This window comes from Schistocerca gregaria, chromosome 1, assembly GCF_023897955.1.
Source record: "Schistocerca gregaria isolate iqSchGreg1 chromosome 1, iqSchGreg1.2, whole genome shotgun sequence".
In the NCBI taxonomy this organism is placed as follows: Eukaryota; Metazoa; Arthropoda; class Insecta; order Orthoptera; family Acrididae; genus Schistocerca; species Schistocerca gregaria.
Window position 1 is genome coordinate 123,100,080 of NC_064920.1, and position 25,534 is coordinate 123,125,613.

Genomic DNA, 25,534 nt, shown 5'->3' on the forward strand with positions numbered 1-25,534 from the left:
GCAGTCCACGAATTCTCGTAAGCAGTTCAAGGACATGAAATACTGTTACACAAATCTATATCCTGATTTAATATACAATGTTTAATTCTTCAAGATAAGATCACCAACATTTCATTTCATCCAAACGTTCTGCAAATAATGACTGCGAAACGCGTCAATGTTAATGAAGAAGAATCTGATGAGGCGACATAAAAAGAAGACAAGTGAGTCGGATATGTAACTCACTTCGCACGAAAGCGTCGCTATTCTTGACTCCTTACCAGTAGTTCTGCGAGGTGTCATAAAACTGTCTTTAGCATTTGTTACACCCTCGTGTACTGGTGAAGCGGTTGTCGAGAGGCATTCACGAAAAATGAATATTGAGAGCGTGATGTATACTTTTTGCCTGTACCGTTGGTTACTGTCTTACAGACAATCGAATTGTTTGGAACTCAAATTACATTCCATGAGAAGTCTTTTATTAAGAAATAAAGGAAGATGCAGTTACTTTTCGTATATTCCTATTAGTTATTAGTCTGCATACCCGAGCCAAAAACGCAACATTTTCCAATGCGCTCTCCTATTATTATTACATTCTACACTTTTTTAATCCGATTAATTAGACAAACAGGTAACAATACTTGTAGGCAATTTGTATTGCCTTTTCCACATTCGTCTGCGAAAGACAAAAGTACTACAAATGGTAGGTGGGAGGATAATAACACACTACATATTTATCCAGCTGTGTAGTCTAGGAAGCGAAATTACACGATATGGATAAAACAAGCTGGAGTAACAGTTGTGGTAGAAGAGAGTTGTTTCTAGTAATATAGGCCTGCCGGTATCAGATTTTGATATCATTACAAGAACATTTCTGAAGTGAGAAATGAAAGGTGGTCTGCAGAAAGAAAAGTGTAGGAACAGACTGGAGGAAGTTGAAATGGAATGCTAAGGTCTCTTTAACAAAGATGCTTTGCCATCCATCATGTTTTGGACAGCGTACTTTACCCTCAAGCATGTACGCTGTTACTGTATCGTTAAAACAGTTATTTGGATATTGTAACAGCAGAGGCTAAGTTTAGAAATTCCTTAAAATAATATGATCCGCAATTCCCTGGTAGAATACCCCCGAGGGGAAGCATGTCATCAGCTTTATACACGATAATATGCAAGGCATTCTATTTCCTATCCTCAGACACTTTTACTCCCGTGTATACCTGGTTGCAATAGTGCCAATGACTAATGACCTCGCTGTTTGCTCCCTCCCCCAAATCAACCAAACAACCAACAGTGCCAGTCACGACGAGCCCAGTATATACGGAATAGAAGTTCGCATTTAGTAACAACGGTGAAAGAAATGGGTCATATCATTTTTCAACGAAGCCTTTCCAGCTGCTACCTTAAGTGAGTTAATGAATCAAAGGAAAAATTAAATGTAGATGGCCGAAAGGAGATTTGAGTCACAGTCCAGTATACTACCAATGTGGTATCTCGCTCGGTGGACACAGTCATTATTAGCAAGGTTTCGTAGAGAGAGAGAGAGAGAGAGAGAGAGAGAGAGAGAGAGAGAGAGAGACTTTTTAAGTCCAATAGCGAAACCTACTAGTGGATATCAAAAACTTCTGTATTCGCTTAGTGGAGTCTGCTATTACGGTTGCCGACAACGAATTAAAATACAGGGTTATTAACTTACTGTAAATGATTGAAACGATTTTACAGATTTGCTGTAGCTATTTAACTTGACGTACTGTCAGAGGACTTTGCATATATATAAACTAAAAACGTTTTGTTTTGGCATATTACAAGTGTTCCATATGTGCCCCCTACGTTGGTAAATTAAGTCCACACTTATCCCGTTTATGCGGGGCTCCCAAAACAGGATTTCGTTAACCGATTTCCCAATATCGCTTTCGGGTGGGCATGTAAGCACTTCAAAATTTATTCTGGAAATCCGTTTCTGGTTGCCGGTTTTACAATTCCGCAATCGATTTTCGCTCCTATGTAAACGCAGGCTGCCAGGTTTCGTCTTGTTTTTACAAATTTTCGGCTAATATGTACCGAGTAGATTTTTGTACGGTGAAGGATAAGTAAAAATATTAGACTGAAGCTGTTTATACCTCGTCTAATTGAAGATAAATAGCGATTGCGCTAACTAAATCATAAACTGTAACAGCTGTTTTCCAAGCGCCATATTTAATTGGGCTAGCAAATTCGCTTCAGGACTTCACAGGTAAACGCGACAGCGAAAAACGATTTACGCAATTCGGTTTTCGTCCTGCGGAAGATGTGTAAACGCATTGTCTGTCGCTCTTTCTGCCTGTTGTCGACTTCTGTGGGCTATATGCTAAAGTCGTTCATACGCGATCAACCTTTTCTTCATTCATTGCAGCTCGACCCATTGGTTTCCCCTTGCCGAGGCATCCTGAAGCTTTCAACTGTTCATTCCATCGCCGAATGGGGTTGACATTTGGTGGACCTATGTCGAACTTCGTTCTGAAGTGTCGTTGCATTGTTATTACGGCCGACTGATGTGAATGCATTTCACGCACAACAATGCTTTTCCGGCACCTGTCGCCAATTTGCCTATTTGCTCACTGCCGCGCTCGTATTATAGAAATCTGAAATGCCTACAGAGACTTATTATTGATTTTTAATTAGAACACTTAACGTAGCGACTTCTTTCGTTGGAATATTGCGTCTTGCAGATGATATGGCCACAGGCGTCCGCAGGAGGGAGTGTGAGGGGCAGTTGCTCCCCGAATCTGGAGCACAATTACTGTTCGTTACATAATTCTCATACATTTTTAAAAGTGATTTATAGTGATTCCGCCACACCCTTTTTTTTAACCAAATGTGCGGTAGTATTAGTGGATGATCATAGTGAGACAGTACTGTGACTTTAGAAACAACTGTGTAGTGTAAAATGCCAATTTTAGAACCTTGCTCCCACCTCCCCGAATAAATTACTGCGGACGCCAATGGATACGACGTAGCACTATATTCTCTCTACATGTAACTTTCATTAATTTTCTTTTCCCCAAACTCACGGACGCACCAAAATGATGACTAATATACTTTGTTTTTATTCTCTCAACAGCCCGCTCTCTAGTGAGAGAGTGGACCAAGTACAGGTATGGAGTGTTCGATGAAACTGGATATCACGGCGACTCAGTCTACCCCACTTGCTACTACGGCGATCAGAATAAGAGCAAAGTGACCGGCTGTTCTGACTTGCCAATAGCAGACATGGGGTAAATATTCACAATGTTACATTAATGATCAACGTGCAATGTGCATTTCTTCAGACTGGCATAGATTGAAAAATATAATTTGTGTCTGAGATTTTTCTCGTCAGTTATTAAGTACAGTAGATGAATGGTGCAAATACATATGTTACTGTTATACGTTAATAATATACTCTGTGCACATATGTCACATAAATACTGGTAAATCGTATTTTCTGGGTTCGAAATTAATACTCAATACAAACTCAGGTTTCATGAAAACTTCAATGACTCGAATAACAAATTTGGTTTTTGTTTCAGGATATGTGATGATCCTAATCTTGTATATAATACAAGCAACATGGTTCATGCTGATGCAAAATCATCAATTATGTTCGCCTCTGAATCTCCACACATCACAAAATTCTGTGACTCGCAGACGCACAATAAACATGCTCCGACAAAACACAATCTCATATGCGAAAGGAGGAGTGTGATGGATGTCATCCTTCAACACCCAGATTTTATCAACAGGTCAGTGTATAAGGCGAATTTTGTATGTGTATATAACAAAATGTTCAAATGTGTGTGAAATCTTATGGGACTTAACTGCTAAGGTCATCAGCCCCTAAGCTTACACACTACTTAACCTAAATTATCCTAAGGTCAAACACACACAGCCATGCCCAAGGGAGGACTCGAACCTCTAACGGGATCAGCCGCACAGTCCATGACTGCAGTGCCACAGACTTCTCGGCTAATCACGCGCGGCTGTGTATATAACACAAGAAAAACTGTTTTTCTTCTGCAGTTCACAGAAATAGCATTTAATGTTGTTATTACTTATGAAGAAACTTTTTGTAAATAGAAGCTGCAGATATCAGAAACATACAATTTTACCATATTCTAGGATCATTAAATTACATGCCTTAATATTTACAGTGTTGGTGATGCATCCGTCATGACAAATACCACTCCATCTGTCTTGTACAAAAAGAGGAAACTGACCAGATATGTTCTGGTTGTCGAGGAGACAATGGCCATGCACGTCAGGGAATCTTGGGTGTTCCTACGTACAGCAGTTCGTAAATGGCTGGTATACGATCTCCCAGCTAACACAGAAGTTGGTCTCGTTCTTTGCAATGAAACTGCATCAAATCGAGTGCATCGGCTATCTGAGCTAACCAGTGTGACTACGAGGGATTTTCTAGCTGCAACCATTCCTTACACACCAGGAGAATCACATTCAGCAGGTTGCCTGCATTGTGGTGTCCGAGAGGCTCTCGATGTAAGTACTCCCATACTGAAATAGTATCTCTTTATAAATGACTTGCAACTGATTTTAGAGCGAAATAATTAAAAAAGTAAAATATAAATGTGAACACATGTTGGCATGGAGAAGGTTACTAACTTAGCAGTCACCAGAATTGTGACATTCAGAGCTGGTTCGAAAAGGAAATGGCATCTCTTCTCAAGGGAGGCTGAGTGTATGAGGATAGATGAGATGCTAAAGAAATGACACAGTGAAAGACAGAGAAGCCACCCATCTGCCAGTTTTCTGTCGCTTATGGAATGTATGTCGTTCCTCTGTTTTTGCCTGTCTAAATCCTTCTCCCACCTTCCCTCCCCCCTCCCCAGCGATGTTACTGCTAGTCTCCAAAAAACACTTTATTTCCCAGTATCTGATTGCTCTGGATGATGTCTTGTATGATACACCAGAATTTATTGGTAGACTATCATTGCAGATACAGTAGAGATAAAAGGAAATTTTAGTATCTTTAGTGTATATTCTTTGCGCTGCTGTTTATTCCCTTGCTGTAACTTTTACTGTAATTGCCTTGAATTGCATACTGATGATTTTTTAGTACGATTTGTTTAAGAATCTAAAATATGAATGAAAGCAATTGCAATTGCAAAACTGGTATGTTGTTATCATTATATTATTATTATTTTCTTGGGTTGACCAACTAAAAACCAGGTGCTGATTTCGGTCCCTTGTTCTTTGTTCTTTTGTTTTCTCCCAGTACTCATCCATTGATTAACCATACTTTTTCTTCCTGTCTTCTGACCGCTTCAGACTAGCTTTTCTTTCTTTCTTTCTTTCTTTCTTTCTTTTCCAACCTTCTATCAAGGAATTCTTCCTTACTCAATACTTAATCTCTAAGCACTTCTGTCATTTGGTTCTTTGGCTTTAACATTACTTTTTCTGAAATCCTTTTTTATTTTGTGGATCCAACCTGATGTTGACTTTCTATTGCACAAATATTTGAAAATCTTTTCTTTAATCTACTGTCTTGCATTTGATATAAATGTCCAAATAATTCCAGTCTTCCTTTTCTCATTACTTCTGATATGTTTTCTATGTTTTGATAAATTTCTTTGTTAAAATGTAATTTCCAACATACCATAGTTTTCCGTGGGCCTACATGTTCCTAGTGATTCACTTAACTGGTATTTCTAGTTTACTAGATAGTAGTTTAATGCTATACTTTGGTTTGTAACAGAAAATCTGGCATTTCCAACTTACCTAACTTGTAGTTAAGGCTAGACAGTCACTTGCAAATAGATGTTCTTGCTTCACTATGGTATTGTACTGTATTATTTTTGAATTTTTAGAGAAAATCTTTTTATTGTAAAGACCTTCAGTTATGCCATATATTTTATATACTATCTATTTCACCTAAAAGCTTAACTTGTGTTACTGCAGATGTCACATTGTCAGAAAGTATAGCAAAGTCATCTGTAATTGCGAGACATTGTTGTAATATTTTTGTTTTCATTTCCCAACCCTATTTGTGCAATCTTATATTCATTCACTTTTGCATTCAAAATTCTCAATGCTTTTTCTAGAACACAGTGAAAAAGAATTGGGGACCTTGCTTACACCTGCATGTGTTTTGAAAGACAAATATTTTTCTTGCAAATTTCATTATATCCCCTGTGTCTGTATGTTTCATGAATTACATGTGCTAATTTAGACTTTACACCAAATTCTAGAATTATTTTGTCTTTGTTTCTCTGTCAACAGAATCAAAGACCTTTTTAAAATCAACAAAGATTATTATTATTATTATTATTATTATTATTACTATTATTATTTTTATGATTATTTTAAAGCAAAAATGTGATTGACTGTAGCACCAAGCTACAGTACTTACTGTATCAGCAGCTAATCATGTATGTGTGTACTTTTGTTCTAGATGCTGAAGGACAGAGCTACTATAGCAGGACCTGCAAGTTCTGTTGTCATAATTATTGCACCTGGCATGGATCACATCACAGAACTCAATGCTTTACTGCCTCGTGCTGTCAGTTTTGGTGTGAGGCTGGTTACAATAAATTATCCAAACATAGCTAGATCGGCCCCCTTGAATTCACTTGCTCATGCTACAGGAGGGGAAGCTTTTACAGTTCAGGAACAACGTTATAATATGGCCACTTCTTATGTCACAACCTACTTCAAACTGGCTAATATCCTATTCAGCATTGCTTCTCAATACTATGAAGGAAGACCAGGTGTAATGCCAATTGAGGTGAGTATTTTATGTTCTTAGTAAGGACCATGCCTTCTGATAATACTAAATTTTGATTTCAATTCAATTTCAATATAGAAGAGGCAAAACAGTAACTTTTGGAGCACAGCTCACGAGCCACTATTGGAAAAATCTCAGTTGAGTCTCTAGCTTTTGGAAATTTCCTCCTGAGAAAGCAACTTTCTTGCTTGTTTCTCCTAATGAAGGATTTGGAGTGACTTTCACTTCCCTCTAGTACTTGCACATTAGACTTTTGCTATTCTCTGTTCCCTTTCCTTCGACTGATGAAGGAATACTTTTAAAATTCTGATAGCAAGAGATTCACATGAGTGTTTCCTAAATGGCATGCCTCATCCCCACTGTTCCTTCTTCCCTAGCTGATGTGTACACACTCTTCTCCTGTCTCAAATGTTGATAATATGATTTTTTCTGTGCTTGTTAGTCTGTTTTTTTCATGTCATATCTTGCAAGTTATTCTCAGATAAAAAGGATGAATAAATATGGTTAGGTATCAGTTTGTTGCATTTGCAGACATGGATCTAAAAGTAGTTTCCATCAGTTAAAATGAAACATAATTATGTACTTTACAGGTTCATCGCCGTGAACTTTCTGATGACGGCCGTAGCAGTGTGACCGGCAGTTTCGTTTTGGAAGAATCGCTTGGCGAGCCTGCACAGTTTAATGTGTATACTCACAACTCAGAAATGCCTTTAATAAGAAGAATGTCCCTCACAAGTCCTTCACAGATAGTTTATTCAAGGAGATCAGATTCATTATTGTCTTTCAAAATGCTTACACTTCCAGCAAATCTAAATGAGGTCAGTGAAATATCATTTCTGTAAAATAATATGCAGTCTCAGTGTTTCTTTTTTGATGCATCAAACAATTACATGTTAAAAAATTTGGTTACTTTAACATTAGGTCGGGTTTATAATAACTCATTGTAAATTTACTAGCTACTGAAAATGTTATAAAACTTACTTGAAGATTTTTAGAGTGAGATTATTGGAACAAAATTAGTACATATTTAATTGCGTATATTTAAGAGATAACTAAAACAATAAAAGTATGGGGGAGGGTTGGGAATGGGCAGTAGTTCAGAAAAAAAGAGACCAGGATAACAGTGAAGCTTCCACATTTAAGACTTTATGACCTGTTTGTATATTTAAGTAGGTGATGTTACATATGAAGCTCTCAAACAATTTCAGTAGCTCAGTTGGTAGAGCACTTGTCCACAAAAGGCAAAGGTGTCGAGTTTGGGTCTCGGTCCAATACACTGTATTAATCTGCCAGGAAGATTCTCTCAAACAGTGATTGCATAAAGCAAACATTCCAGATTTAGATGATAGTTACAGATAACGACAATAGAAATCTTGTATTATTATTATCATCATCATCATCATCCTCATCATCATCATCATCATCATCATCATCATCATCATCATTATTATTATTATTTTAGCTTATGGAATATGTACCATTCAGCTCCTGAAATTCTTGCACACCTTTTTTTGTATTTTAGAGTTTTCTGTGTTATAGTCTGCACTTATCATTTGAGCTCAGAGTAACCACTGTAATCAACAAAAAGGATTGGTTGTGGTATTTCACATTAAAGTGAGCCATCATCCTGGGTCAAATATTTCACTGTTTCAGATGTATTTTTCTCATGCAGACCATTTTTCTTGACAGTGTACTGGTGGATAAGTCACAGAGCAATTCATAGCAGACTGTAAATTAACAAACATAATTCACATTCTTGCTGTGAAGTCTCTCTTTCTTTGTGTACCTGTTATGCACTATTTATACCACTCACACAGTTACAATGAAATATTCCTAGCAAATGGATCCAACCCTTCACTTCTACAGTAACTGTAAAATGACAGAAGAGACATTCCGTGAGGTATCAAAACTTTTGGAGCCATGGCAACTGCACTTTCTGGAGCTATATGGACAAGACAATTAACACTGTTATTTATTCTTTAGTTCCTCTTGGTTCATTTTCAAAGCTGTGGGTTCACTGCTCATTTCTAAATGCTACTGAACACAAGAAATGCCCTCACAGATTTTAAAATGTACCAGGTAGTTCTGCTAGGCTCATCCCAGTCACTGGTGTCTGACACATCCAAAGTTAGTAAATTTCCCTAACATAGCTACGCAATATGTGTCTCTTATGATATAAGTCCCTATACATCATTTTTCTCCAGGAAAAAAGATAACTGAGCTATTTGTAGATACTTAACATCAAGTTATGCAGAAAAGATAATGAATAAGAAAAGTATTTTGTCATGACATAAGACAAATTTTCAGCAAAGCACTACATTTAAATCGTATGGTAAATGATTGAACAATGCTTGCAGAAATTAATGTAAACAAGAAATATAGCATTATCTTTTGTTTAAACAGACTGGAACCTGGACATATGAAATAGAAAGATTTCCTGGAAATCCTCAACCACATTTTGTTCAAGTCATGGCAACACCAAGGACACGATCTTCACTTGTTGTGCGAGCTCGGGCGTGGACTAGTGAAGGAAAAACTCCACTAATTTTATACACTGAGGTGAGTTGAGGGTGCAGGCCACTGGACTATGGAATTTGTTCACAGATTTTTAATTCATAATTTTTAGTTGTTTTTATTATTATATTTGTCATAAGAATAAATTTGTATATTAAACTGCATACTGATTAGGTATGCCATATCAGGAGATACAAGCAACTAAATTTATGGGCGTTCAGTGAGAAAGGAAACACTTTTTTCTCATTTAAAAGTTTTTTCCAGTTAAAAAAGAGGAATTTGTTGTGGAACATCATGGAATATTTCTGCTTGAGCCCCTATAATTTTATTGAAGTTCTAGTAGGTGGTGGTGCTATACGTAGCTCCCAAAATGGCGTCTGTATGGGAGATTCCAAGCAGAGAGCTGTCAATGAGTTTTCTTTTCTGCTTGAGCCCCTATAATTTTATTGAAGTTCTAGTAGGTGGTGGTGCTATACGTAGCTCCCAAAATGGCGTCTGTATGGGAGATTCCAAGCAGAGAGCTGTCAATGAGTTTTCTTTTGTCAGAAAACCAAAGCATCACAGATAGTAATAGGCACTTGCAGGATGTCTGTGGAGACCTGGCAGTGAACAACAGCATGGTGAGTCATTGGGTCACGTAAACCTGCCCAGTCTCACACCTGCCGGACAGATGCATACAGCTGTGATGCCTACATTGTTAGAATGTGTGGACAGTGTCATCCAAGGTGATTGACAGATGACAATCAAGTACCTCATTGCTCAACTGCACATCTCTGTTGTAAATACTCATGAAACTTTGTTGTACCATTCTTCCTCATACACACTATGGCCAAAATCTTGCACTTTCCGACTTCCATCTGATTGGCTCAGTGAAGGATGCACTTCACAGGGAGCAGTACATGGATGATGAGGAGATTATTGATGCAGCACAACATCGGCTCGGACATCGACCAATAGAGGGGTACCACATGGGTATACAGGCTCTCCAGTAAGGTGGCATAAGGCTGTCACATAGAGCGGATATTATGTGGGAAAAATAGGGTTTTATTACCAACTAAGTGAGGAATAGTTTTGTATGTGGAGTCCTGAGTAAGGCCTACATGCACTCAGAAAAAAGTATTACTTTACTCATTGAGCACCCCTTGTATTTTGGATTGGCCAATGAACCATCTGAAAACTGGCAGTTCATTTTGTATGAAATTTCATATGGCTAAATGTAACTTCATTGCTTTTTCTGTTGAATATATTACTTTAATAGGGCCTAGATGTAGGGAAATTCAGAAATGAGGACAACAGTACACACTGTTCTACAGCAGTTTCTTTACAAGTACTAAAAGATTTTAAATAAATAAAAATAAAACTGCTGATCTTAGGACCGTATATATGGCATGTCTCACCTAGGACCTGTCATGTGTATTTTTGGTGATATTTTGGCAGATATTTGCAATTTCGTTTTTGTAGTGTGTAGCTGTTGTCGCCCCAATGAATACTGCTCACATCTTTCATGTGATGCCTGGTATCGTAGCAAAATGTCAGTTTGTTTCAGTTTACAAATGAAATTATTTTTGTAGCAGAATTTTACATACTCATTTGATAGAGCATTACTTAATCACTATGAATTAAGAGGGACACTAAAATATGAAGAACAGCCTGTACTGTGGCAGCGACACCACCGCATTGGCTCATGCTGACTGCTACCGCTATGCAGCAGCACTGCTGCTCATTTGCTGCTGAAGAGCTGGTTATTCTTCATATTTTACAATCCTTGTTAATTCACAATGATAAGGCAAATATTGCACTAGTCCAATTAGTTAACATATATATACACTAATCTGTTGAATACCAAATATAAGAAAATAGAATTGTTAACTGGTGTTTCCAAAGGTAGTGTTAACTGGTGTCCCCTAAGTTGCTGAATGAAACTATGCTCCTGCTCTTATACTTTACAAATACCTGTGTTATCTGTCCTAACTTCTGTATTTCTCTCATAAAATGATATGTTCAGTGTGGCTGTGTAGTATGGGATTCACAAAAGGAGAACCTTTTTTTATTCTGTTGTTTGAAATTGTAGCTGTAGCCTTGTCAAGTAAGAAACATTTATTTTACATAATACTCTTTTTTAGCTTTCTTTCAGAAACTTTGTTATTCTTGTATGACCTAAGTTTCGAGTTATAAGACCATTTTCTAGTACATGATTTATCTCAAACATGAGAACCAAGCAAAGATAAGCATCTCAACTTCTTAATGCACCAGCTCTTGACTTAAACTATAAAAGTTCTCTCTGATGACAATTCTGATAATTTCCACCACCTGAAGATATCTAGCAGTGCAACGATGAAATATTTTGGGATTTACACAATACATTCTGGCGGCAAACCCAAGAAGCATATTTGCAACAGCTCCATTGGGAAAGCCTGAAGAGTCACAATTTTGACACAGTTACATATGTATTTACAAAATTCTTTAGGACACCATTGACAATAACTATTGTAGAATTGTGCAAAGGAATGGAATTCCACAAAAATTAGTTGACATGACTCCCAGTTTTAAAAGTTTGTTGGTGAAAAGAGCAAAATGCTTGCCCCATTATACGCATTTTTTGAAGTGTCTAATTGTAGCAAGTTGCATTTAGGAATGTTTACAGTTTTTTGTTCTGAAATAAGTTCTTCTTCTTAGAAATTTAAGTAACAAAAATTATTTGTGTTTGTGAATGTATATTATTTTCTGTGTATCAAAATTAGAAGTTTTCTGTTTATGTTAAAGGTCAAACGAGGTGACTACCCAGTGCTTGGAGCCAGAGTAGAAGTCATTGCAACTTATCCTGGTAAAAATGGTTCTGGTGCTCACAGAGATAAATTTGAGCTCTTGGATACTGGAAGTGGAGGTGGGTTTAAAATTCACGTTTGAAACTTTATTATGAATATTGGGATGTGCGTGGAAGGGGAATATTGGACTTCCACTTTTCTTAGTTGTAGTACTGGAAGGCAACTGAACTGCCATGACTTGTACCTGTAGAATGAATGAGAAACTCAAGTTCATAGTGATAAGCAATATTTGACAGCCATATTTTATGAGTGAAAGTAGATCAGTTTTTTAAATTTTTATTTATACCTATAATTTTTATGTTTTCAGATCCTGACATTACGAAAGGTGATGGTGTATATTCGAGATACTTTACTGCACAGGCAGAGGGAATGTACACATTTGAAATTTCTGTGATGGATAATGGCAACACAGCTTATTCCTGGCAAGATATAGCAGTTTCTGAACCATGTGAGTACTGCTTAATTACATCAACTATAATGACCAATGTAATAACTGATCAAAATTTTAACATTAAGCTGATGTAAAATATTCTTTCCAATTTTAAAACTTGGGTTGTCGTAAATATTTTAATGATGTATTACTGTGAAAAATTATCTGACATCTTCCTTCAGACACATATTTCATACCTTCCAATGTTATCTATATACATTTTGAAAGTAGTTCTTTGTACCTTTTACTACTGATCTTTTGTGCCTTCCTTACATCTCTGCTAAATTTTTAAATGTTCCCTCTGAAATACTGGCACCTTCATGATGTCTCCCATATCCCAGTGTTGTTTAATTATAGCCTGAAATTAATTGCTTTTACATTTAACTACTGACTTCTCGTACTTTCCCTTTATGTACAATGATTTTTTGAATTTTAACTCTGAAATTATGATTTCTTGAACGTCTTCCACACTGACTGTTGAGGTTTTGTTTCTTTGTGCATCAGGTTTTCCTAAATTTTATTACATCTACTGTGTCTGTCTCATTTTTTTATAAATGAGACAAAATATTTGTCTGTGCCTTCTACATTTGTTGAATGAAACTTAGCGGATAGCAAAATTGATTTACAACTAACTCAGAGGTAAAAAAGATTGTAAATAGAACAACTCAGAGCAAGGATTCAGGAAGGATCATAGTTAGTGGTGTTGCGGTAAAGAAAAAAATTTAAAAAAAAAGAAGGGGATAAAAAGTTGTGAGAGAACATAGTTAGAAACTTAGTTGTGGCTAAATGGGTGGCAAAATGGCCATAGAAATCTATAAGCTGGAGCAGCAGAGAATCGGGACAACAATGATAATTCAAAATGAGATGAGAGATGATAAACTATGAAGAGAAGAAAGAGTGAATATCTCAAGAAAGATAATGCGATTCAGTTATTAATAAAAAGAAAACTGTTAGGGTTAGAAATAAAGATAAGAGAAAGCAATTCTGTCTGTGCTGAAGGAGGCTAGATGAGGGAAACAGTGGTATACAGGTTATGGAAGATTTGGAAGAAATAGAGTGAGCAAACATGTTACTAACAGTAAGTCAAATAGGGACAGAAAAAGCTTCTGCTTAATAGGTAGCTGCATGCATTGATGCATTGAAGATTAGTAAAAATCCTAGCTTCTGGAACCAGAAATTCCTTTATTCATCTGAACAGAAGAAACAGTTGGAGGAAAAAGGACTATTTGAGGATTAATAAGAAAACCACACAAGATTTAAATTATGGATGGCAGTGCCAGCGGAGGATAAGAAGATACTCAGTAATGTAATACTAGGAGCAGATGTGATTGTAAACCATCAGTAATTATGAGTGGCAAAGACAATAGCTAATAAGAAGATAAAAGAAGGACAGACAGAAACTAGACACTGATGAAATCACATTAATTATCTTGTTTTAATATGAAGTTCACACATCACTCTGAATATATTTTTTTGTTTCAGATTCAGAGTGCTGTGGCAGTGTGGTGCCCACCCCTGCTGTGCAGCCACTGTCTCCGTTCCAGAGGATCCTGCCACCAATTTCTGCTGTGTTTGGACCAGAAGACATCAGTATCGATCCAATTTTGGGGCGTATTGGAGACCTGAGAGCAAGAATAATACCAACTGACCTGAAGGCACGGCTCACATGGACGGCACCAGACGTTGGCTCTACCCCTGTATCACATTATGAAATTCGTTATGCACACAGCCTCTCTGATATCATAGAACACTATGATAGTGTTGGCCAGATATGGAACTACGGTACACCATTTCCATTAACTCCCGGATCAGAAACAACATTCACATTGGACTTCACTCGAAATCCTTCTCTCCTCGATTTGCCACTGTACATTCGCATGAGAGCATTTGCAGAGAGTATTGATGGACCAGCAAGTGGACCAATTTCAAATTGGGTTTATGTGATGGTACCATCGCCCCCTCCACCTCCACCTCCTCCAACAACCCTTCCGACTTCCACTTTTGACATTTCATCATGGCCAAATGAGAATACAGATGCTGCATCAGTGTTACCAGGTATAGCCCAAGCAGAAAATTTTGGACTGGAACTGATATTGCCCATTGTCGGAGGGTTGGCTTTGCTGACCATCTGTCTCATTGTATACTGCTACATTTGCATCCTACGACGTCGCCATGGCAATTCTGACAAGAAGCAGAAAGGGAAAGACAAACACACTAGCAATGGTAAACAGCAAGTGACTTCTCCTAGCACACCTGTCACCATTATGCCATCATCACCAGGCAACATAAGCAATGGCAACAGCAACAATTCAATAGCCCCTCCACCCCAGCCAGACAGCATGCCTCCTCAGTATGAAGCAACCATATCTGAAGAAAAGAAGAGATTCAGTGTGTCACAGTTGCAACAGGAGGAGCAGATGTTGCAGCAACAGCATGAGCAGCTTCTTCAACAACAGCGAGACATGACACCACATGTAGTCGCTCTTCCGTCAACCAACAGCGTCAGTGGCATCAGTACAATATCCAATGGTGGAAGCAACACCATCACTCGCGGTGGCAGAACGCTCAGCCCCTACCAGTCCTGGACTGCATCACAGCTGCTGCATGAACATGAGAGAAGGCACAGCCCGTACGGAGGACGAGCTGATGAAGAGGTAACATCAGGCAATGGTGGTAACCAAATGCCACCCCCAGTTCCACCACTTCCAGCATATACTGCAAGTAATAATGCTGTATATTCATCTGGCCCTATTTATGGAGTCCATCCTGGTACGTTCTCAACTTCGGCAGGTTACCACAGAAATGGATCTCTGGTTCCTTTCAATCCTAGCTTGCAGGGCTCTTTAAGCTCTGTCAGCAGTGGAGACAGGAAGAAACGAAATGTCACTATGGTTTAGTGAAGAGTGTGTGACAGTGAGTGTTGCACACTGGTGCACTGAGAGTCTGACTTGATTTGTAAGAAAATGACATTAACCTATAACATATCATATGTATATATTTTATATAGGTCAGTATTCTTTAAGTGTAGAAGAATGAATATTTTCCTTAAGTGTTTGAATGCATGTGGAAGAGACGTTGTAAATGTGAGAAAATACTTACGTGTGTTGTTCCGAGTGGTGCTTTTTTATGTGGATTGTTGTCTGAATGAGAGAAAACAAGTTAACATTGACATTTCAGCAGCAGCTCCAGTTTTTTAAATATTAAATTTAATGTGCCAAATGTGTCATGTGTATATACATAAATAGGGTTCAGTATTTTTGTCATTGCTTGTAAGTCACTCTGTCTAGTCACAATTTTCTGTACAGATTAAAAGGTGAATTTACCTGTGTTGGTAAATCAAGTTGAGTTGTAACTGAGACCAATAATTATTTGTTTAATAAACATAATGAAATGAGCTTATGCACTGATAAATAATGTTAGCTTACTGTTCTGTTTGAGTGAGAAAATGTCTTTGCACAATAAACAGTTGTTTGTCTGCAGCATGAAGGAAAAAGAAACTAGCTGATCTCCATCACTTGTACATAGTGAAGCTAAATTAATATGTTCATGTCTACCTGTGGTACTCAATATGTGTAATTATCATATTTCAGAAAAATTCTTTCACTTTTTGAATTGCTGCAGACTTATTTTATTCCGTAATAATTTTTTCAAAGTATTTATATATTACAAACACAAAGAAATTGAAACATAAGCACAGTTGATGTATGGAAATGTATTGTGTGTAAGAAGTAGAGTAGTTGCTATATATTGGGTTTCATGATACTCATTCAGCCCTTTACACCGACTGACTTTCATGAATAACCTATCAAATATAAATTCCCAAGCTAGTATTAAAACCTTCCCTGTTTCCTTCTGTGACTGACAGTAAAGTGGTAGAGACTGCTACTAAAGCTGAAGCTTTTCAAATTGCACATAATAATGAACAACTGAAATATGTAGGGTCTTTCGTTTCACCACATTGCCTTCTCTTATAGGATCAGGAATAATTTACCACCTGCAATGAAATAATAATAGATAATTCCTTCACTTGCTCAAGTAGAACTGCATTTCTCTTGCACTGAATTTCAAATCATGTAAGTATGAAGAAATGTGAGCAAATTACTCTGTAATATTGAATACTTTGAAATGATTAAGAGAACTTTTATTTGTTCATATGTGTAAATATTGGTGTTTTATGCCTCATACTGATTTTGTACTGAAATTTTGCCATTTACAGTGTACATTGTACAGGATCTTATCAGCAGACATTAAAAAAGTTACAAATAACAGGTGTGTACTTATTAAACAGTGATGTACATGTCTACAATTTATGATTTACTCAGTCCCATGTCAAAAGGGGCAAAAAATGCATAGATGTGCATATCATACCTTCACTGGTAGTGTTCAGAATGGTATTTACATTCAACAAATTAAATTTACAGAGATTGTTGGTATATCAGTCCAAAAGAATTCAGTAATGGCAGAAAACCAGAAACAAATTAAATTCCGACTCATTTCTTAAAAAACGTCCTGAAAACAGCTTCATATGAAACTTACATTCCTTGGGCCACACTTGAAGTACACTAGACAGCTATTCCCATTAATGAGTTACACAACTGCAAAATTGCAGGAGCACCTTGAGACATGTGAGCTTTGTTAAGAAGGAAAGTTGCTTACATTTTAGTCTGGGCAGAGGATACATCCAAATTAGTTTTATCTATTTTTTACTAGAGACTAACAGTTATTACAAGAAAACACAAAGAATGATAAAGTTCAGCAGCATCTTGAATATAGCCTGGTGACAAAGCAATGAAACAAATTTCTGAAAGTCATTACATTTCCTAATGATTAAGTGTGGTTTTAAGATAACAGACAGCAACATTATGAATGACTGGGAAATTTCTTAGAGTTCTAACATTCAGAATGTGTGATGATATAACAGATGACAACCAAGACACATAATAAAACGTTCATGCAAGTAAATTCCTTAGAGTTCTAACATTCAGAATGTGTGATGATATAACAGATGACAACCAAGACACATAATAAAACGTTCATGCAAGTAAATTCCTATGAAACATTCTCAGCCAACCATGTCACAGGTTGGTACAACTGCAGTGAAAGAAAATGACAATAATAATAATAATAATAATAATAATAATAATAATAATAATTGTCATCATCAGAATGTACTATTCAATGAAGCAATCTGTTGACCTAGAGGTAGCAGGAACCGTCTTAGCTCTATGACTAGGTTCAGACATATACCAGTTGAAACTGTTGCATATTGTTACCTCACTGTGAAACCATGGAAGGTGGTCATGAAAAATGTCTTTGCATGTGAGTAAAAAGGTTTGCTGCTCTATCCATGGGTTTTAGTTTTAGTTGGCAGAATAAATGAATCACATATGATCAAGAGAAGTTACAGTAGTTCCAGAAAGGGTATATGTCATACAATTTCTATGAAATAACTAATTAATCCACCAATGCTTTGCAGTTGCAAAATGTGTGTGTGATTCAGATATACATCCTAATCTCCTTCTTCCCCCCCCCCCTCTCTATCCCTCTCCCTCTCCTTCTCCTCCTCCTCCCCCCCCCCCCCTCTGTCTGACCATCTCCTTCTCCTCCCTTCTGTCTCTGTCTGTCACCTTCTCTCCACTCCCTGTACATCTCTTATCCCACACTCTTTCTATCCATCTCCACCTCCCTTATCTCTCTGTCCATAACTTCCTCCCCCTTCTTTATATTCATTTCCTCCCCCTTCTCTGTCCATCTCCTCATCCACCCTCTCTCTGGCCTTTTTGTTTGTTTGTTATTGCAAACAGAATCTTGTTCAACAAAAAAGTCAAAACGAATGGGTAAATCAGTTGCATTCATTAATACATGGGGTATGAGAGAGACTTTTCCAGCTGCTGAATCTGTGAGGATAGTCGTTTTAAACAACAGTGTTTTGCATGGTTTTAATCTATGAACAGGTGGAATTATAAAGTTAGCCTGAGACACAACTTTCCTGTTAAAAATGACTATGCAAAGGAAACCAAACCACACATTTTCTTTCCTGCAGCCAGTTTCACATATTTTAATGGATAAGGCTTGTTGTCAGTTGGTTGAGAACAGATTCATCAACTGAATCTTTCCTTGAATTTGTGTTAATTGAAGCAAAACCATTTCAGTATGATGATGAATTTAAAATAGATAAAAATTCTTTGTTCGGGAGTCATAATGGACCACACTTTAGAAATTCTTATTCAATTTGCCTCCAAACACTGTCTATACTCTTTACCAGTCTCATTGATGTGACGATCTTGTAGTTGGTGTGTGTTGTGTGTATGCCCAACCGCTGGCATTTTTTCCAAAGAAATGAACTGCAAACTGAAATCAGTTGGATGTTTGGGAAACCTAAATTACCAACAATTGACATGAATTTAATCTTTGCAACATGCCAAATATATGATTACCACTGGCAGGTTGCTGAAAATTCTTTCACTTTCAGTTGCATTCTTTTTTTTGCAATTGTTATGAAAACATGCGACAGCAGAAGTGTCAAAATGACTATCACATTTCTTTCATTGGCACTTTCACCCAAAAATACCATCCAAATTTCTGACTTTTACAGTGGATTTTCCAAAAATTTTCTTTCAAAAAAATGTTGCCCTGCCAATTACAAACACAATTTCTTAAAAACCAGCCAAATTAGTAAAGCCGTTCTCAAGGAATGATCTTTCACACATGTGACAATTGATTTTTATTTATTTAGATAAAGCTATTGAATTTGGGTGACCAGTGGTTTATTTAAACAAAATGTGGAATCATATACATTACACAGTGAATACATGTTGGCTCATTGACAATGTGTGAAGAGTGCTGCCAACCAAAAGTGCCAGCCAACATTTAATCATTGCCCATGCCAGGTAATGAAATGAATTTCAGTGACATACTGAAATGGATAGCAAAAATTTAAAAAGATATATAGAGACCCAGCTTTACCTCCTAGAAGTGCAGTGTTTTTTTTATTTTATTTATTTATTTTACAAAACTCTTTATCACAAGAAGCAGAAGAATAAAGCTGGTTTGCCAAAAAGCAAAATTCAGCCTGCACTGGTCAGTAATAACATATTTTATGATTAAGATCTATGCAAAGCTGAATTTTTCATATTAATTAAAGAAAACCAACCTGCACCTATTCATTCCATTAAGACAATTTTGCAGTAAAATTGGTTTGGTCTTCTCTGACTGTGAACCATACCATCCAGACCTAAATCTGATGCAACTAATCTGGAATCTTGCAAAGAATATAAGATCCATAGTTGCAATATTTGAAGCATATCACTCTCAGAATTGGAAAAAAAAAAAAATAGTGCGTGGTTTGATGCAGTGACATTAGAAGGCTTTAGAAAAGTGGTATGTCATGTTAAACATAGGTTGGATACCATTGGAAGAGTGATGCTTTGATTAATGGAGAAACTGACAATAAAATACCAGTCAGCATGGATTCAAACAAAGAGTTGTCATAATTGTCTATGACTGAAATTACAGGTGATGAACCAACAAACAATTGAGAAAGGTAGCGATACCACCATAGAAGGTAGTCTTATGGATACTGCTAATAAAGCATTATGATTAGCAAAAATAAGATAAATACAGGTTTCTTCCTGTTTGTGCTCTTGTTCTGTGTGGGCATTTAATTCAGTGTCAGATGCAGACATGTAGGGTTGACATTGTTCCACTATCTCTCTTGTATAAACACAGTGGTGCTGCCATTATGAGGTCTTTGGTTTGCTCTGCCAAGTAATACTCTTTCATCTATGCAGCAGATTCTAATACTAAATTCAGAGACACAAATAGAAAAACATGCTAGCCAGTAATCTCATTGTGAGGTTTGAAAGAAACTAAGCAACACTGGGACAGTTGTAGCATATCTGGACATTCACTTCAGGAATACTAAGGAAACCTGTGCCTTGATGTCATGAACTATGATATAGTCTTCTCAGGACATGATAACAAGTGTTGTTGCCAAACTATGATGGTTAACCAACAATTTTCCTTGATAAGAGTAAAAGAGCAATTGTATTTTAGTGTTTTGCTTCAAAATTTGCAAACTAATAACACATTTTATCATTCTTCAGAAGTAATTCCTAGAACATATTTCTAATATTGGGGTTGTTGCGCATGTGAATTCAAGCACTTGCAAGAGCTAAAACTTTTTGCAGATGGACAGATATCTGTGGGTCTGTGAATTACCACTTGTTCAGGTGCTCAATACCAGTTAAAATGTGCCTTTTTCTGGAGTGATAAAATTGAGCTAGGTGAACAAAGGCTACATTTGTTCAATATGAGGAAACCAAATGAAGAACAAGTTTGGTGACACTGGCCCTGACAGGCTGCTGGAAATTGCATGCTAAATGAGCTGCTTGGCTAACTTCAATGCTAAATATTTTGGAAATGGCCAACAAATCAAATATTTGTTTTAACAGTTAATTCTCAGCACAGCCTCCTCTGCAGCATCCTTACAACATTTTCAGATTGCTTCTGTCCACTTGATGGTTCATGGTGTGGGTTCCTGTAGTCACGTCCTAGTTCATGAACCACGGGCAACGTATGAGTGGCCAAGTAAGTGGTCCCGACAGTCGGGATACCAGTTACTTTGGAACAAGGCTGGGCATCTCAGACATATTCTGAGTCGTGGTCACCTTTGTGCTCATACGGCAAAGATTATCAAATCCACCCGTTAGTCCCTCAACCGTTAGGGGTAAAACTCAATGGGACTCGTAAGTAAGGCTAGCAACCTGCTTCCCCGATACTTTAAATATGATGCTGGCAACAATCAGAGCAAAATGCCTTGGACCTTTGGAGGTGACAGAGTCCCACCTCTAACTGACAGACCAGGGACTCCTAAGATACGACTTGGCAAACAAATGGTAATGAGATGGGGAGCTATTAATATCAATGGGGGCTACCCTGGGACCTATTCATAATTAAATGATCAATGTACATTTACGAGGGTCGCTCCAGAAGAAATGCACACTATTTCTTTTTTAAATTCATCTTTTATTATACATGTTTGAAAGTTTTACAGTGTGTAGATACATCATTTAGGAACAATATTTTCAATTCTCCACATAATTTCCATCCCTCTCAACTGCTTTATCCCCATCTTTGAACCAGCGCCTATATACCTGCACGGTAATATTCTGGACCAACCTGTTGGACCCTCTGTTTGGTAGTGTGCACAAGGGAGTCATCATCTTCAAACCTTGTTCCAGTTTCCCAAAGAGATAATAGTCACATGGAGCCAGGTAAGGACTGAAAGTTTGGTGTTTCAGTGTTATCCATCCAAGTTTTATGATCGCTTCCATGGTTTCTTGACTTTCAACATCCTGGGAACCCACATGGCACAAACCTTTTTTAACGCCAACACTTTCAGTATTCTGCAAACACTTCCTTCCGCTGTGACAATTCGTTCACTCTGATGTGTCTGTCAGCAGTCACCAATTCGTTACCTCTCTACACACTGTCTGGAGTGTGTGCAGTACGAGGCCTGCCACTGTGAGGACAGTCCTCAATATTGCCATGCCCACTTTCAACATGTAACCTGCTTGCCCACTGACTAACTGTACTGTGAGCGACAGCAGCATCTCCATAAACCTTTTTCAACCTCTTGTGGATGTTTCCCACTGTCTAGTTTTCATAGCACAGGAATTCTACGACAGCACGTTGCTTCTGACGAATGTCAAGTGTAGCAGCCATCTTGAAGAAATGCTGCGATGGCGCCAGTCATGGGAACAGGTTGAACTAAGTTTGAAAACAAGTGGGAAGGATGTATCTACACACTGTAAAACTTTCACATATGCAGAATGAAAACTGTATTTTTACAAAAATAGTGTGCTTTATTTTGGAGTGACCCTCGTACAGTTTGGCCTTCATCCATCATAACACACACAATGAAGTAAAATTAACAGTGGCATATGAGAATGGATGCTGGTACACATCCAGTCATTCACGTACTGACTGGTGATATTTAAACCATCTCTTTTCCAAAACAGTTACAGAATAACATGTGTCTAAAAGGGAGCAGATTGGCTCATTATTAACTTCACAGCATAAAAATGAAGTCTGAAGCCTCTGTAGGACCTGTACGCATTTACCCTCACCCAAAGCTGCAACCAATCAGCTCACCCAAGTTGCACCCTTACAATACCATCACTCCGATTCTTCATTACCTCATTTCGCTAGTGGACAATCACACCTAAAATGTCACTAACCCTCTCAAACAAAACAGCCAACCAGGTTAATGCCCTGTGGACACAGTCTTTCAGGCTCCCTACCTACCGTCTCCAATTCTCTACTGGCTCTCTGACAATTATCAACATGTCTAATTTCTTTGATTTTATGAACCAAAGTTTCCAACTCATTGAAGTTCATGGGTGATTGGGCTAATACGATCCATGACTTGTCCAAAGGATTAATTTCCTCTACAGTATTTGATAGCACTTCCTTTTCAGTGTACAAAAGACACAAGGCTCTTGATGCATTTTTTACTCTGTTCATGTACATCCTCCCAGACCAACAGTTCCACATCACCTTGTTCTCAAATAAAAATGCATATCAATTAAACATTGCATTGGCCTAGCAGAGATTACTTGTTGAAAAATCTGTCTATGAAAATCTTCAACAGTTTCGCGCGATACTAAAGCACTGGCCACTCACTGAGTAAGATACAACATCTGCAGAATTTAGCTATCTCAGAGCCTACCATCTTTCTGCTCACTAAATGGCACCAAGTAACAAAACAATTCAACAGTATCACAAATTCTGTCAACCAAAAACACTTAACCTTCTTTTGTCATTCCCAACTGAAAATTGTGCAGCCCAGTTGCTCATATCAATATGTGCATCCACTAGTTCCTAACCATGACAACTTTCACTGTCCTGCTCTATGTTTACCACAACTCTATTATCCAGTATCGACTCTGTTTGGGCAACCTTTATCTGTAGACACTCCACCACATCACTGCTCTATCCTTCCCTACATAAAAATTCAAAGTTCCTCAACTATCCTGGTCTGCAAACGTTTCAATTGGGGCTGCAAAGGGACTTCCCTATTCAAAGACGTAATAAAGGAGTCAGTCGTGGCCAAAGCTAGCTGCACTCTTGCACTACCTGCACTTATGTCATGCTCTGCCTCAGAAGTTAAGTAAACTGGTTCTCTCAATACCTGACAAAACTTTTGGGTCAACTTGTGTACTCTAACTGCAGGGACCTGACCATTAATGGTGACCTTGTAGGCCAATTCATCCTTCCACAGCGACCCCTTCCTAAGAATGTCTCTGATAGCCATACTGCAACAGCAAAGAAGCAAACAGAAACAGTTCCAAAACTTACTTTGTAAAATAGCTATAGGTCCTCACAGTACACAGCCATACTCTGTCACCATTTGGTAAGGCAGGTTTAGCAGCAGCAGAGATGCGAGGAAGTGATGGAGTTATGTGGGCGGATATGTTTCTTGTCGTTATACAGACAAACACAATTTATTAACAACATGATTATCAAGACAGCTCATGAGAAATGACCAATCTTCTATTAAAATATGATCAGAAACGACAGTACCTTGATGAAAAATCTCTTAAATAATGCACAATGAAAGTAACAGAAATATTATTCAAAGAGATGTGTATAGCTTATATTCATGAACAGCATAGCAAGATTTGCTGAATAAATGCAGAATAATTTCAACTATTTTGATTAGTAATAAAGGAAACTGTATATTATTCACGTAAAATCTGTTAAACACACAGGGAATAGCGCAACATCTTACGAGAGGAAATCCAATACTAGTGATATGAAAAGCAGTAGTAGTCAATTATACTCGGAAAATGCCTTTGATCCACATGACAGCAATTAAAATCCACAATGGAATGAACAACATTTATGAGTAAAAAGGCCTTACTAATGATACCATAACCAGCAGAAAAAATAGTGTAGGTCATAGACCACAGAACCCTCCGAAATCACACTCTAGTTTCATACGGTCTAAATCCCTTCCAAACAATATGAAACACTGAAATAGTAACTGGGTCCAACTGCACATCCGTCATGTTTAACTAACCAAGCAGAGTCAACATAATATTCTTTTGAATTCTCTGTTCGGCATTTTGCCTTAAAAATCTTCAAAGCGACAGTACGTTTCGTCTTCACAAGTACATTACATCTTCATTGCAGTAAAATAAATCTGCAGTTTCCTTCTGCCAAACGACGAGTTCGAACCGCCCTTAAACCACGCACGTCGCGGTCACAAATATCACCCGAGCAATGGTTTCCTTTATAATAATTGTTAAAGTACATTTTACCGTTATGAGAAAGACAGGCTTCATGTTATTAGTGCCGGCCGCGGTGGTCTCGCGGTTCTAGGCGCGCAGTCCGGAACCGTGCGACTGCTACGGTCGCAGGTTCGAATCCAGCCTCGGGCATGGATGTGTGTGTTGTCCTTAGGTTAGATAGGTTTAAGTGGTTATAAGTTCTAGGGGACTGATGACCACAGCAGTTGAGTCCCATAGTGCTCAGAGCCATTTGAACCATGTTATTAGTAAGTAAATTAGTTGACTTACTTTTCTGTAAATTTTAGAAAAATACGTAAAGGTTGAGTTACATATTGTTACAAGTTGTAGCATGTTTTATACAACTACATTTCCAAATTAATCGTCGTCAAAATAGTTTACTACATAAGAAATGAATCTAAAAGCTCAAATTTATAGTTAAAAGTGAATTTACATTTTTTCTTCTCATTTCATTTTCTGTTGCGGTTGTCAGTACGCAGTGTTGTCGGTTGGTATAAAGTGTTGAACTTGATTACATCATCACATGTTGTACTTTTCAATAATCAGTGGTTTCGGTAGTTACATATAGGGTACTGGACTCGATTACATCACAAACTCTGGATGTCGACAACCAATCGTATCTGTAGGCACATGTATGTTGTCGACTCGATTGCATCAAAAGGTGCACTAGAGACCTCTTTCAAAACATTAAGAGGCTTTTCCAGTAGCCTTTGAG

General features: G+C 37.6%; 1 protein-coding gene across 1 annotated transcript in view; it reads left to right on the plus strand.

Moving 5' to 3' along the window:
- The window catches only part of LOC126334747 (calcium-activated chloride channel regulator 1-like), a 340,350-nt gene extending 324,450 nt beyond the window's left edge, over window positions 1-15,900 (plus strand). Inside the window, exons 3-11 of the mRNA XM_049997312.1 lie at window positions 3,077-3,230; window positions 3,525-3,737; window positions 4,146-4,491; window positions 6,404-6,736; window positions 7,327-7,554; window positions 9,140-9,295; window positions 12,014-12,134; window positions 12,383-12,523; window positions 13,988-15,900. Coding sequence (XP_049853269.1) covers window positions 3,077-3,230; window positions 3,525-3,737; window positions 4,146-4,491; window positions 6,404-6,736; window positions 7,327-7,554; window positions 9,140-9,295; window positions 12,014-12,134; window positions 12,383-12,523; window positions 13,988-15,402 — 3,107 coding nt within the window. The 3' untranslated portion in view covers window positions 15,403-15,900. The remainder of the gene's footprint in view (window positions 1-3,076; window positions 3,231-3,524; window positions 3,738-4,145; window positions 4,492-6,403; window positions 6,737-7,326; window positions 7,555-9,139; window positions 9,296-12,013; window positions 12,135-12,382; window positions 12,524-13,987) is intronic.
- The last annotated feature ends 9,634 nt before the right edge of the window (window positions 15,901-25,534 follow it).